A 16,135-nucleotide genomic window follows, 5' to 3' on the forward strand; every position below is an offset into this window, starting at 1 on the left:
TGACGGGACGTAACCAATCGCCACCGAGATGGCTGCGGTTAACCGATAGACGTCGTTGTTGAGAGTCGCGTTTGGGAGGCGAAAGATGGCCGAGGAAGTGAGGTGTGTTCAGTTGAAGAGGAGTGACTCTTTCGGTTTTGGATTTTCGGTTTTTGGTGGTTCCGGTTCCGATTTTCCACCGGTTGTCTACGACGTGGTAGAAAATTCTCCGGCTGCCAACAGCGGACAGGTAAGCCAACGGTTGTCAAAATCGTCTTACCATCTCTTAACAGTTGGCAAATGTTTTTCGACTTCCGTCCTTAAGACTGAATTTTCTTTAGTTTCGTTAATATCATCCGTTAATTTCCCGACACTCCCGTAAATATACACGCTATCGGCTCCATTCATAAGTTTTTAAATTAATTATTGATTAATCCACTAATTCAAAAATGGCTTTGTTCTCCCACTCGATCGTGATTTGCATAATTTTTTTTTTATTTACTCATAATTAGATATGTATATAATTGATCGTAGAAAGTCGATATATAGCTTCCTGCTAACTTAATTACCTTACAGTAATTCTTCTATTTATTTAAATATAGTTGCTGAAATAGTTCTGTATTTATTATTAATTAAGTCAAATTGATGAAATTTCTCTACATTACATAACTACTACAGTTCTTATTGAGGTTTAAAAATTAATGTTACTATTGAGATCTTGAACTGTATTGATGACGAGCGACGAAAACTGATACGGATTTGCTCGATTTAGGAATTGTCCGTCGAATGAATAAAAATTATATGTAATTAGCGTGTAAGATGGAAGAAGAATGAAAGCAAATTACTTAATATTACTCTTCGTATCTAGATTTTGATAAAGTTAATTCCTTTCTATATTGTGGGTGTGTTCCTTTTTTGTGATTGCCACTCTTGCTGCCAACACTGTTTTCTTTACTTTTTTTGATGATTGTTAATATCGATAGATGAGAAATTTTTTTAATATTCTCGTGTTTAAATATGTATTTTCGAGAACGTAGATCCGAATCCAGTTGCAGTTTATATATTCTTTTTATAAGAAGAAAACGAGGTTAGATTTACGGACTTAACCGATTCTTCTGTACGTATATCGTTAATCTCGTTAAGGATATCAAAAGGTATCGAAATTAAATAAGCGATGTCTTTAGAAATAAGAATAAAAGCTTATTTTAGAAGAGTATTGATTAAAGACACACACCCTTCATTGTTTAGAATGCTACATCATTTCAAATTTTATAACCAATTATTTAAAGCATTACGGATTTTTGTTTGCGACATTAAATATTTATAAATTGTACGATTAAGATCCTGCGTATTTTGATAGTTTATTTGTTAAACTTTTAAACATAACGTGCTAGATGTGATTTTCAACAATAATTGCATAGTATAAGTTGTGCAATGTAGTGCTTGCATTAAAGTATGCTACTGAAATTATATTTATTATCGAACGGAACATGTAAACGATTCAGTCTGTAAATACAGCAAAATTTTTTTTATTATTATTATTCATACTAAAGTTATTACTAGAATAGCTAAATAAACAGTGCTGCAAATTATCAAAACATAAACTTTAACAGTTAATAAATCATCATTTTTTATTGTATTGATAATAAAATTAAAGTGAAAACTTGTAGAATATTTTTTTTATTCATTAAACCTGCTTAAATTATAACTTTTATGATTTTCTTGTACAACCGACACGTTGTTTTTAATATTATGTTTAATGATGAGTAATAGAAATTTATCAATATTTTAAAATATTGATTTTTTTTTTCCTCTCTTTTATAAATAAAATGTTTAAATTTGCTTAATTATTTCTTATAAAATATTGATGATTGATTTGATAAGAGAAATGATAAATACCGATATATTATCATATCCTATATCACACATCCTATTCCTTTCGGTAGAAAAAGTTTTAATATTTTTTTAAAGGAAATTATGCAATTGTCTATATTAGTGTTGATATGTTATACAAATAAATGTTTCAAAAATTATTTTATTCAAATAAAACTAGAATATTTTTTTATACGGATTAAACAAGTGACAGTTTCTTCTACGAAACAATACTTTTGGCAATAAATTTTTACTTAAGAAGTAAAGATTTTATTGTCAAGTTTGAGTTTTGCCTTAGTTTGTTGCGTTTGATTATGGATTTGTCATTTTAATAGTTTACTTATTTCCTGTCTCTTTTACTCAAATGATTTTTCAAGCATGTCTGTTTTTAGCAAACGTGATAAATGGGTCATTATAAAGAATTTGGAGATTTGAGATGCTGTCAGAGTAATTTAGAATGCATCCTTAGTTGACTAAAATACAGAATTATATTTATCATATTTTGTCACATTTTTATAATAAGTAATTTTTTTGCATATGTATTTAAGTTAATTCTTATAATCATCATAAAATAGAATTAGATTATAGTTTGTATTGTGTAATGAAAAATATTAAGTTGTTTTTACTAGGAATTACGCTTCACTAAATTTGATTGCAATAAATATCTATTTAATTAGGATATTATTCCTTTGTTGATATATTTATTCAGTAGCAAACAATTTATATTATTTCATAAATGAGATATAAAAATATTTAATAGTTAATGTACTGTATTGTAAATAATGTCAGAAGAGTCAATGAAGACGAGATTGAGAATTTATGAATTGCTAGAATGTATATTTAGCTAACTGATGTTTCCGATTACTCGGTTATATTGCAGATGAAGCAATCAAATGGTGTGTGAAGGATAATTTCAAACGTCATACTTTGTATACGATCTGTTTTAAAGTACATCAGGCTTCATATTAATATTTTTTATGGAAAAATTTGACTTAATTTACTTTTATAAGTTATGTGATATATATTGTTTGTTGCTAATGTATCAAATTATACAAAAAAATGTGTATGTCTTGATAGGGTGTAGGTGGACTGACCTAAACACCTCTTAGAACTAAACACTGCCTTTTTAAGTGAGTTGACTGACCTATTCACCCTGTATCTGGGAGCTGTGCTAAAATATATGTCATAGGTATCATACACACTGTCTTTAAAAAGATATATGGATTGTTTCAAGTTGTTGACCATATTTGGATTTATATAAAGTTTTTGTAACTATTATTTATTAAAAATTTAAAATCCTCTCTTTTAACTTAGGTATATAACTTTGTTTTTATCTAAAAACAAAAAAAAAATGATTTATAACACTCCTTATCTTCTGTAACTAAGAAGCTTTTCGTATTTGTTTCACCTGTTTGCGTACAAATCTGTTTGAATAAGAGATGTTTGAATCAGTATGCCGAAATTAAATTAGTTTTTAAAATAATATAAAATTTCATTTGAATATCTATATATCAGGTTATTTAAATTTGAAGTATTTGATGAAGTACATTAAAATACAGCTACATAAATTTTGTAATAAAGCTGTTTACATCTTTGCAATTCGAATTTATTATTTATCTTAAAGATAGATTTTTTTTTTTAAGTTTTAAAATCAAAATGTAATGATTTCTAACCAGAACTATTTGAAGAATGATTTATTTTATCTCGTCTTTATCTGAATAATTAAAATTTATATAAATATATCATTTACAAGTTTGAATTATTAAATTATTTTAATTAAATAAAAAGTAAAAGAAAATTATGTTTGCATCTTAACTGTATTTATCTTTAAATTATTATCTCCCATAAAAAAAAGCAGATATGTCGGTTAAATTGATTGCCTATATATGTCAACCTGATGTTTGTTCACATGCAAAACAAATGTTGAAGTAGAAAAACATTGTAACTGTTTCAATAATTATCTTTCTCACATTTTATTGTGATATTAATCTAGATATGCATTAATATTATCCTCTTAAAGTTTAAAATGTTTCTAATTTTCATTTATATATAATTAATTTTGTTTAAATTATACAATTAAAAATTACAAATTAGAATTAATAAGTCAGATGAATAGGTTCTAGAAATTCCAAAAACAAAATGTCCTCCATTTTTTGATTATATATTTCAACTTTAGTTCATTTTGAATTGATGTTAAGCATTTATAATTGAAGTTTGGATCACTAGAAACATTTTTTAGATTAATTAGGAAATTTTTTTTTCTATTGCTAGAGTCTGTTTGTTTTATGAGAGGTTGTAATGAAATCGCAAATGTTTTTATGTATAAGTTAATAGAATTATAAGTACTAAAGATGGTAAATGAATAGAAATTTAATAGATTTTTACACATTTTTAATTATGATTTCCTTACGGTATTAACAGTTGTTAACTTTGCCAAAAGTTGGGTAGAGAATTGGTATGACTGAGGTAGTTTGTATTATTTCTACCAATCTGGGATCTAGTATGAAATGTGGATGGTCAAAAAACCCTAGAATTTTTTACAGGCAGTTTGTCCTGATACATTGGGCCTTGTCACTGCCATTGTCAGTCTGGCCAAACCCATGATGGGTTTAGAGAAATGACTATCTCAGTACTCATAAGCTGAAAAGAGCAAAGATAAAAATAATTAAAAAAAAAAAGGAAGGTCAGAAGAAATATAAAGAAAATTGTACAGAAGCATCATTCGTTGATTTGTCTGATGAAGTGACATGAATTTTGTAATGAAGCAACTAAATGTCATTTAAAAGATTTTAACTATAATTCTATAAATGTTAAATTTTTAAAGATACAATGATTTTGTTTTGAAATTATTATAATATAATAGTTGTAAAATAAAAATAGGTAAAGTGTCCAGTCAGATATCAGCTTGTTGAAGCATTGTTCTCACTTCATGTGAAATTGCAGGTTTAAATTCCATTTTGGGTGTAAATGTTGTTGTTTATTTGGGAAGAGAACATTCTAAAGTACTACACTGAACAGCTCTATACTGAATTAGAATAAGAATAAAAATTTATTTAAAAATTTTTTACTATTTAAGTGTTCTTCTATTTCTAATAATTAATTTTGTATGATTTTTGTTACAAACAACACTCAGATTTTATTTCTGTATATTAACTTACTTTGAAATAATAAAACTAAGTATATTCTGTTAATGTTTGGAATAAAAATTAAAACTTTTTCCTAAAAAAATTATAAAATTATTTCTACTACACTACAATTAAATTTGTCTAGTCATAAATATAGTATTAAAGCATAATTAAAGAATTTAATGTTTATGTTTCTAATAAATTCTTAACTATAATATAACTAATAAATGTAATTAAAAGCAGCCGTTATACTTAACATTTTATAAATTTGATCTCTGTAACCTTTAAACAATACATCATCATCTGATATTTTAAATGTAACTATCAAAACTGTAATATATCTCACTTGATACCACTAGAAAAATAATTTTGTTTTTTGTCGAACTTTTCGTGAATGTTTGAGACATTTAAAAATATATTTAACTGTTACTTTAACGGCTGACTTTGATTACAACACCGAATCAACTTGCTTAAACGGATACGTAAAATTTTTAAAAGTTTTAAAGGATGTTTGGCTCATTTTGCAAAGAAATTACGCAGAAAATTTAACATTTACAATTAAAATTAATTTTTAAATATTCTAATTTTGCTGTTTATGCAATTAGAATACACGGATACCATTATTTAGTGAGTTACGTAAATTAATTATCTTATATATTAGTCATAATGCTTATGAAATTAAACTTTAACGGTCGACACGATAATTTTAGAAGTTATTGTAATTACGTTATCAGTTCCAAAGTTCAAAATTTAATTTGCAATTAATTATGACAAATAATAAAAATTGGAAATATTTCCTCTTAGATAGATTTATCTCAATTACCGATTCTGATAACGTCTATTTTTGAAAAAAAAATCAAAAAATTGAAAGTATATTTCATTAAGATAAATAATTATAATTAATATTTTTCTTCTGCCAGAATTTATAATTAATTAGCATAATTTTTAAAATATATTTTGATTTTTTTTCTTTTCTACGGATATTTTTAAACAATTATAAATTATGTATTTAACAATTACGTTTGTTTAAAATTTAAAGCAGAAAATTTCGAATTTTTTTAATAATTAATTGAAGTTTATAGTCGAAGATCGGATTTAAAAATATTAAAGATACGAACTTCATATAAAGAACAGTTAAATTCAATTAAAATTTATTCAGTTCTAAAAAAAGACAATAATATATCATTGTAAAAATGATAAATTTTTATGGATATAAGAAGTATACAACTGAATTTTATAGACCAAATCAATTTTGTTGTAACAGAATTTAAAATACATAAAATATGTACAGTACATATGTCAAGTTTAAATGGTTAAATTTAATATTTTTATTGTTGTGAAGTTTTTGCGGGAAAGTTAAATTTTTATTCATTTTAAAATAACATTTATATTAAGAAAATATTATCTAAATTCTTATAAATGTTCATCAAGTAGATAAAAGTTGGTTTTAAAGGTTATGTTCTGAAAAGATTGTCAGTATATTTATATAAACATAGCTAGATAAGTCTGAAGAACAAATAAAAATCTTTAATGGCTTGTTAAACTATTTATTACCTTCAGATATCAAATGTTATTAATAGCATAAAATTCATAACAGGATATATAAATTACGGGGCTTTTTCTCTTATTACCAACAGTCTTATTTGATATAAAAATATATTTGTGTTTGAGACATATATTGTTCAATTTTATATAGAGTTCAAAAGACTTCATAAATAATTTATTAATTTTAGGATAAGTTGATTTTCTTTTTAATATTCTACTTAATTTTTTTTTTTTTTTGCCATTTAAATGTTAGCTAAAGACATTTTAATCAATTCTCATTATAAAATTTATACATTAAGTTAAAAATTGATAAAACAAAAAGTACAGTATAAATAGATGACTTTAAAAAGTATATATATTTATTAGTTTTATAATCAAATTAGTAGTATGAATAGACTGGAGGTTTTATTTTCTGCATTCCACTCTGTTGGAAAATCCTGTTTGAAAGATTAGTCACTTACACATCACCAAACTCCCCATTTTCTGCATGATTTCCATTACTAAGACTCACAATTGAATGTGTACAAATGTAAGGTTTAAAAAACAAATATTAAATATTTTGTATTAATCAAATTTTTGATAATTGTGACTTAATAAGATTATTTTATAAAACTACTTTATTTCAGAACGATGCTCTTGGACAATTTGATTACTTTCATATCTTGTAATTCAATAAATAATTTTTAAAAGAATTATTTGAAAGCAGCTTTTTTAATTAGGAGTTGTGTATATAATATATATATGTGTAGGGGTCTGAAAGAGATAAAATGGGGTTTGTTTTGTTTTATTGATGATGATATATTTTTGTGGCTTTCAAATAGGAGTGATTCAGTCAAATATGGAACCTACCTCTCTGAAAGTCATGAAAATATATGAATAATATCAATAAAGAAATAAAACCTGACTTTTTCATTACTTATCAAAATAAATTTAATATAAAGACATTTAGAATTATATCTTTTACATAAAAGACTAAATCGTGAAGTTTTTCTGTGTCCAAAGATCATAAAAAACCCTCATTAACCTGCATCACCCTCTTTAATTTGAGCCCATATATATAAATTTCACTCTTCATTTATGAAGATGACAGTGATTTGTGACAATAAAATAGAATTTTAATTTTAAAGCACTTCTGTAATTTATAAATTGATGTGTTCTAGTTAACTAGGAATGGAAGTTGTCTTGAAAAAATATATATATTTTTTTATACTGTAGTTAGAGTATTATTGCTGACATCTGTATTTATTACTCAAATTACAGTAACTAAAAGACATATCTAAAAAATAAACTCAGAAAAACTGTTCTCTATTTTAACAGACAGACTCTAGCCTTAACCTCTTCACAAAATTATTAATTTAATAAAATATAGCAAAAGATATGCTTTTAAACCTTACTAAAGATGAAGGTTTCATGACATTACCTAAGATAGGATCTATAAAATATAAATTTTAATAAAATAGCTTTTCAGAAGGTTTGGAGTTTAGTGTGTTTGAGATCAGATGTGTTATAAATTGTTTAATGTTCCAAATGCATAGCTATGTCATCATCTAAGTCTCTAAATTTTTTTCTCTCTTAATTTGTATCTTATGACATTATATATATCTGGGACAATAAATTGGAACATCTATTTTATTTAGTCATCCACTTTGAATATGTAATTACATTTTTACATATTTATTCTTAAGTAATTAATTTATGAGCTTACAACTGATATTGTGAAATTAATTTAATGTCTGTTAAAATTATTTATAATAAAGAATTTTCCAGTGACCCCTTTTAGTTTAGATCTTTTTTCGCATTGACTTTTTTTTAACTCGGCCATTTATTTATTCTTGATGATCTTGAACTATATTACTGTGGATTGGGAAATCTTTATTTAAACCATTTAAAGTTATGTTATTTACAAACAAGGAGTAAAATTTTTTTTATGTATTTCTTAAATATAGAATTGGGAAATTTTTGTATCATTTAGTATCAGTCATTCTCTGTCTGTAATATGTATCTGATTAGTGAATTTTGTGTACATGCATATATATATATATGGAAAGGGGCTTATGTTTTATGACAGAAATTTTGTAAAGACAAAATTTCTGTCATAAAACATTTGATTAAAACATTACGATGCTTTAAGAAATTAAATTATAACTTTTAAAATTTTTTGACAGTAATTTCAATGATTTTGCACAATGACTGGCTACTGTATATTGAATGTATTAACAGGCAACATTTGCATATTCAGCAGTTTACAAATTTTGAACTTTGTTATCTCTATATAAATTTTACCTTTACTTCTTCATAAACATATGGATCACATGTGAGTATAGAGCAGAAATGAAAGTGTAAGAAAAAATTGATTTGAATTTACTGTTGAAGAGATAAATCTATGAAGAGCAAAGATTAGAAAGTTCCATAAATATAGGTCGATTTACATACTTTGAATATCGACAAGCGGTGTTTCTTTTTAAAAATGTCGATTCTAAAAGGAGAAGTAATGCCTTTTAATCATACTTTAATTATTTTTGAATGTTTCTTTCATTTGCAATTATTTAAAATATATTAAATAAATCAATCTTTCAGATTACATATCCATTGATTTAAATTCTGTTTGCTAATGGGTTTTAATTTTAAACTCTTCAATAAAAGAATAAGAATGCTATTTTTAAAATTCCACTTTATTTTGTTTTGTAACTTTGATAAGTAAGAATTTATCTTGATTTCTGTAACATGGATAGATTTGAGGTTTTTTTATTATGAAAAATTAATCAGTTGTGTATAAAAATGGTTTATATTTCAAAATTATTATAAAAATGTTTGCCTAATTCTTTATCTAGACACATGCTACATCTGTACAATTTCTTAGAGTTATTTAGTGTTGCTTATTAGATTTGCCACCTTAAATTCTTTAAAATTTCTAAAATATTTTAAAGAATACTCTACCTTATCTATTATTATTAAAGCATGTTTTAGCTAAGAAATAGGTAATGCTTAAGTAAACTATTTAATAAACTTTTAGTATTTGATAATGTATTAAATCTTGGTTTATAGATAAACATGCGTCTATTAATAAATTAACATAAATATTGGTACCTTCAAGAAAGTAATGTTTATGTGGTCTCTGTTGGATGGCTTACATTTGAAACAAATAAGCTTGTGTATAGAAGAGAAGAACCAATAATTAATGAGTTTTTAGATTAAGTGTGTATATTATCACCAGTTGTAGTGGGAAAAAGAGCGAAGCAAGTGTTGATAGCCTGTTGTTAGCAAGTGTGATAAGATATCTGTTATGATGTCATTCCGAACAGTTGCAAGATAATTGTGTTCTGGGGATGCGACAATAAATATTACGTTCTGTCATTGTCGCTCACTATTGCATAATATTTCATTTATCGCCGAGATCCACGACACTGAGTCAGAGCTCAAACCCTATTGTTTAAGTAAATTCTCTCTTGGCAGCGTGACTTGACATTTAAAATGCTCCCATCTCCCTAGAGTTGTGGCATTTGTAAACTGACATTATTAGATGTACATATTGGAGAAGCATATTAATATTAAATTGTCATAATATTATTGTATATCAGTTGTTTATTAAATATACTGTATATATATTATCTTTTCTTTGTTATAAAGAAATGTCCAATGTGTGGCTATGTAGCCATAGTTCTCAACTTAATTTAATTAGCTGTAAAATCAAATTCATTTCATCCACATAACAAATATAATCAAAATCTTTCCTGGATTAGTGTTTTTACAGATTATCAACACACTTAATTTTTCTTTTACTAGGCTAGGATGGCATTTATCCTGTAGAATATATTTTAAGAATTAAAGGTTACAGTTTAAATACATCCAAAAGGCAATTGTAATTAAGACCCAGTTGAAAATAAAATCAATTTGTCACATTTGAAAGTTAAGATACATGTTTGGTTTAAATTATCTGACAGATTAGAAAAATATGTAAGTATGTATATAAAATTTCGAAGTAATCTTATCAGTGGAGTGTGTTTTAAAGCTATGTTTCTAAATACAGTTTTCAAATTCAGTTTTTAAATTTATCTTTGCGATTTAAAATGGTAAGGGGATTCCAGTGTTTTACATAAAAGTATTTTCAATTTAGTATTTACTTTTTAAAAAACCGAAATTTTTTTATGTTGATAGTTGCAGCATGACAAACAAAAGACAGAGAATATTCTGGTGGCACCCAATGTTCAGAAATTTTATTACATTATTTATTTAATCTTTGCATCCTTTGTATAGTTTAAGAATGCCTTTGTACAGTTGAAGATAAATGAAAATTAGGTTTTGTTTTATAAATTAAATTTTTCCTAGTAAAAGAGCATTAGCTTGTTTAGGAATATATGTACTTAAAACAAAAAAAAAAAAAAAATTGCACAGTTAAAACTGAAAGGAGAAAGATATTATACCATTTAAAGAATTCATATCAATACCAAAATGTAGACTTTTAAGTTTTTTATAGGAAAATTCTGTTTTTTTAAAGGAAAAGATTTGTTTTGAAACGATTACTTTCGGATAAATAATGGCGTTTGCCCCACGCACTCGACACGCGGTGTCGGTTTTCGACTCCCTTCCTCTTCCCTCTGCCCAATGATCGACAGCAGACGTTATTCTCCAATCTCTTTGTTTAGCCTTTCAGCAGTTTTCTGAAAAATCTCGAACAGAATTTCACGGAGAAAACACTAAAAATGTTTTCTTTTCGGAGGTTTTTCTATCTCCGCTTCGCTTCACTTTTCAGAAAACCTCTATCTATGCCCGTTTTTCTCCGATTTATGCCTGCAGTTTTTTTCGATCGCGGCTTGGTAATTATCGATCTCGTGATTTCTATTCGATCGGGAGAGGGGATAGAGGTCGAGTTTGAATATTTCGCGCCACCTCTCGAAGGTGATTTATATACGCCCCATCGAGTTTTTATAGCGCGTGCTGAGTCACCATCCGATGACCTGTTAGAAATATTTCCCTCCGGTCGTAAACGATGCCTCCCCGAAGACAGGTGACTAATTTGATCCGACAGAGAGAAAAATGCGCCGAATTTCGGCCATTCCGCCCACTTTCCGACTTCGATCGGGAATTTTTTTTTTTTTTGGAATGTTGCCAAAACGATCACGTGACGTGAAGGCACGGCTGCTATAGGATGACGCAAGACGAGCTCCCGTTTGAATCCTCTGCTCGACACGTGTTCCTTTGTTTAGAGAAAATTGCGTTCGGTTCGATAAAAGCTTCCTGACACGGCTACCACGTGGCGTTGTTATGTCTCGCCCATATATAAATGATCTCGCCGACACGCGTGGCTTATATTACGTTTGATAAGTTGCAGATTTTAATGTTTGGAATTTGAATCTGCCCGCGACTCGCGGATATAAGATTTATATCAAGTGTTTGGTCGGAAGTATCTATAACATACAGTAGATGAGGCGATGGTTGAACATTTTAAATGCGCGTGGTGTATTTGCATGAACGTGCTAAAAATCAAATGGAACGTGCGCTTCTCGAGTCGGTGATGCACTAATTTCGTGTCTTCTCGGGAATTGATTCATATACTTCTTCCTCCCGCTTCTGTAAATAGGAGTTGTGTGACTGAAACAGAACAGCTCTCTAAACTCATGACGGATGAGATGGTAGATTCGGCCAGGTGTCTTCTTACACACGCGTTTTTAACCCACACCGTAGTCGTGTTGGGATGAAGAAAGTAATTATCCCGAGTCGACAGAGCGAGATACTGCAAGGGGGGACCAAAAATCGCGCTTCGTGATTCGTCCCCCTCGTTCTCGAACTAAAGGGATGCTGTAGAGGCCCTTACAGCGTATCAAATTTCTATTTTTTTGTTCTCGCAAAGAACCCTTTCCGAATTTAATACGGGAGCGTATCCTCCTCCTCCTCCTACGCCATCTCCAGACTAAACACCGTAAGGGGTCATAGGTCGACTTCCGAAAAAAAGTGGCCTTCTGCAGAAAGGCAAGAGGGGTGACTAACGGAGATACTTCGTTCCCATCGCCCCCTCTCCCACGCCGTATTTATAGCCGGGTCATCTACACCGGGGATATTTTCGGCAACTCAAACGATCTGGCGCCCGGTGACGTCACTCTTGGTCACGTGGACACAGAAATTCGACCGGATCGATGACGTGACGCACCCGGCGGCTATTTTTGCTCCCCTTTTCGAATTTTGGAGGTTGTTTTTTTTTATTCGAGAGCGCCATTTTAGACCGCGAACGAGAAGGAGAGGTGCGAAAGATGTTAATGAGGAAGCGGGCGCAATTATACAATTAAACCGGGTAACACGGGAAGTTGCCCACGGGTATTTTTAAATTTTTAAATTGTTTTTAATTGGAATTCCGATTGGATTACGAACGTTCGACGTCCGAGTTTTATCGAATGTGTCGATTTCCTGCCATTAGATGGAGCCACGAGTTTGCCGTCTGCTTGTAAACACGGGGATCGATGCTAAATCGTGGTTGTCGCATTCCCAAGTTTTTGGCTCGATTCCGGTCCGAAATGACGTCTTTAAAGTGTGGCCGCGTGACGGGAAGTGACGTCAGAAGAGAATGTTAAAGGTAGAATAGGAACCACTCGTTCATCCGGTTTTTATCGTCCCATTAGTGTTTTGTTTAGGCGAAAGGTTAGTATGGCTGTTTACGTGATGTTTGTATTTACGAGGGTGTTCGGGATTCGTGAAGGGGTGACGAACAACTTTGACGTCGTTTCACGTTTACTTACGCGTTAGGGACACGAATAAACACTTGCAAAGAGCTCGGTTCGTTGTTTTTAAGTTGCAGTTTCGTTTATTTTCCTGAAATTTACTCGATTTTCGGCTATTATTTATACAAACTTTCCGGGAGAACCACGAAATTTAATTCGCGGTCTCTCAGTTGAAAAGTTCTTGGATGCAACTTAGTGTTAAGCCCGAAACGGATCGTTACATTAAGAAATTTCTGGTTACGGAGGGGAACGAACCGGGAGAGTAATTGATTTTCTTAACTCCAGATGGCGCTAAATAGCGTATCGCAGTGCGGATCAACTATACCGCCACCTGCCGGCCGTAAAGTGAAATCAAAATTTTGATTTTTCGGATTTTTTTAATCCTTTATTCGATCGATGTTAAAATGAAAATAAAATAAGATGGTGGCGCTTCTATTCGAATTGCGTTTATCCTCATATTCTAGAATGATTACTCTAATTAACCGTAACTCGTTGAGTTATTTAGTGTATTTTTTAACAAGTTTCTTGAAAATGTTGAGCGGAAAGCGTCACACCTGGCGCACACTGTGTTCGATATAGTGGATCCAGTTAACGGCGCAGATCGCGATTGATTGGGAGTACAACAGCCCCGGCCGGTGGAGGCTCTCTCCTCCCCACATTGTCGTTTCTCCACCCGCGCCGATCGTCGACATCCAGGTGAGTGGACTCTTCCCGGAGCGCGTGAAGATTAGACTCACCTGTCGAAACGATGACGTTGCAGTGAATGGCGGTCACGTGCGCCACGGCCTGATCGACGTCAAAGTCGGAATCGATTCCGGCCCTTGACGTCATCACGTCTCGGAAATCTTAGTTGCTATAACAACCCGTAGCTTCATCCACGGCCGCAGGAATAATCGGCATTGCCAGAGAGGACCTCTTCTGCTCCGCCGGGATGCACTCGGATGGCACGGATCCCGTTTCGGGGTAAGGACGCTTTCTGATGTTTACGGAAACGAAGCTACGTTGCGATGACGGGCGACGCGCCGCGACGGTGATTATCGCGTGCGTGGGCGTCGCGCCGTTTGTCGATTCCGCATCCGCATTCGTTTCGTCCGTTCGACGCGACGAAACGCGATACAGTTCTCTACAATAACCAAATCGCGCGGCGTTGCGCTTCTGTTAAGCACTTTAAGCTTCGTGAAATCTGCTTCCGGAAGTGAAGGAACATCCAGTTATCCGAAAGTTGCTGTCAGAAGCGAATCCGCTTCCGTTCACCTGAAAAATCGAAGCTTTTTTCGTCGAGCACACGCCATCCCAGATGCAAACTTGAAATTAGTTTCGGATATCCATTCAGTTTTTCTTAATGAAAAATCTTTGACTTGTTAGAGACTTTCTGGAGGACTTTATATAGAACATCGGTCCGTATTTGTATGCTTGATAAGTTAGTTTCTCTAGTTGACAGCATCTATAATTGGTGTCTATAAAAATACACTCAAACCTTTTACCGCCACCATTTGTTTGTCTCTGTAACTGACAGTAAATTAAGTGTGGCTCTTAAGCCGAAGAACTTCAATAAGAATTGAGGTTTACACATGTGATTTGGTGGTGGCAATGTCGCTTGAATTTCGAATATTTAGTAACTCGCAGGTACCGAAGTTTTCTGTTTAATATTTATGAGGAAGATCCGTTTGCGAGTATTATTCATTGGCGCTATATCGAGGTTTAACTGTGTAATCCGTAAACATATTTGCGTTTTTCTAGAAGGATTAATCAAATAAAACATAAATACTGTGTCTAATTTACATTATATTTATCTAGAATCATAGTGTAAGTATATAGAATAATACTTTCCTCTTCGTGTAAATACATGCATTGATGCATACTTAACACTCAAAATATAAACATCTTAATATATTATTAAGTGCTGTAATAAACCGCAGTAATTAATATGTACAGTACGTTTCGTATACATCCGTAAACGGCTTACCTTATCGATAGATTTACCCTGTTGTTGGATAAAGCATCCAGAACAGAGGAGCAGCTGGTTAGAATCTAATTATTCTAGTTTTTCTAGAACATAATGTTTTTCGATGTTGTTTTATAGTCTGTAGACTGTCTAGTCACATTTTGTACAAGTTTTTCAATCGTCATAGATTTTTTTTTACTTTAGTAACACCTTTCCTTACGCGTAATGCATTCTATTGATTTATCCCTTTCAATACGTCCCAAATAAAAAACTTTTCATAAATATTACTTAAACTTGTGGTATATTTTAGGCGAATAATATCTTTTTAATGCTTCACTCTCTTTGATGAACGCAGCTTTATAATTAGTTCAATGTTTAATTAATGGTTTAAGTTCTTCTTTAATTGTACATAAGTAAAGTTTTTTTTAAAATTAGAGAGAACTTCCTCCACCATAACGAAATGATAATCATACACGAAAACCCAATAAAATACACAAGATAAAAACAATACTAAAAGTTAGTTAAAATATAAATAGGTTATAACAATATTTTTAAACGTTGTGAATTCTATGAAAAGTGGAAAATCTGTTAGCATTATTTTTTCTACGAGAATGACTGCCTTTTTGATATTTGTCACTACATTTGCATAATTCTTGCTTGCCAAGTCTATTGTTCTTCGACCTTTATTTTTTTTTATTCTTTTAGCTATAACCACATGTGGTATAAGTATTTACATGCGATCTGACATGCGGCACGCGCTCTATATTAAATTATGAAGGGTAATGTCCCCCAACAGAGTTCGTTAACCGTTTAACACGCCAATAATTGTTTTAACGTCTGCGAAGAAAAGAAAAGGTTAACGTTTGTTCCCCATTGGTTACTTTAGTCTACCGTAGAATTATTTCTTTCGGGTAACTTTACACGATTCTCTCTCGTTAACGACGGAGTTAATGGAAGTA

The 16,135-nt window shown here is 30.5% G+C and overlaps 1 protein-coding gene across 1 annotated transcript in view; it reads left to right on the plus strand.

Annotated features, from left to right (window-relative positions):
- Positions 1-25: 25 nt before the first annotated feature.
- LOC136983413 (PH and SEC7 domain-containing protein-like) overlaps positions 26-16,135 on the plus strand; it is a 114,919-nt gene continuing 98,809 nt past the window's right edge. The window contains 1 exon segment of the mRNA XM_067280133.1: positions 26-229. Within this exon segment, the coding sequence (XP_067136234.1) occupies positions 86-229 (144 nt within the window). The 5' untranslated portion in view covers positions 26-85.

This window comes from Centruroides vittatus, unplaced genomic scaffold (genome assembly GCF_030686945.1).
Source record: "Centruroides vittatus isolate TY-2023 unplaced genomic scaffold, ASM3068694v2 contig_882, whole genome shotgun sequence".
In the NCBI taxonomy this organism is placed as follows: Eukaryota; Metazoa; Arthropoda; class Arachnida; order Scorpiones; family Buthidae; genus Centruroides; species Centruroides vittatus.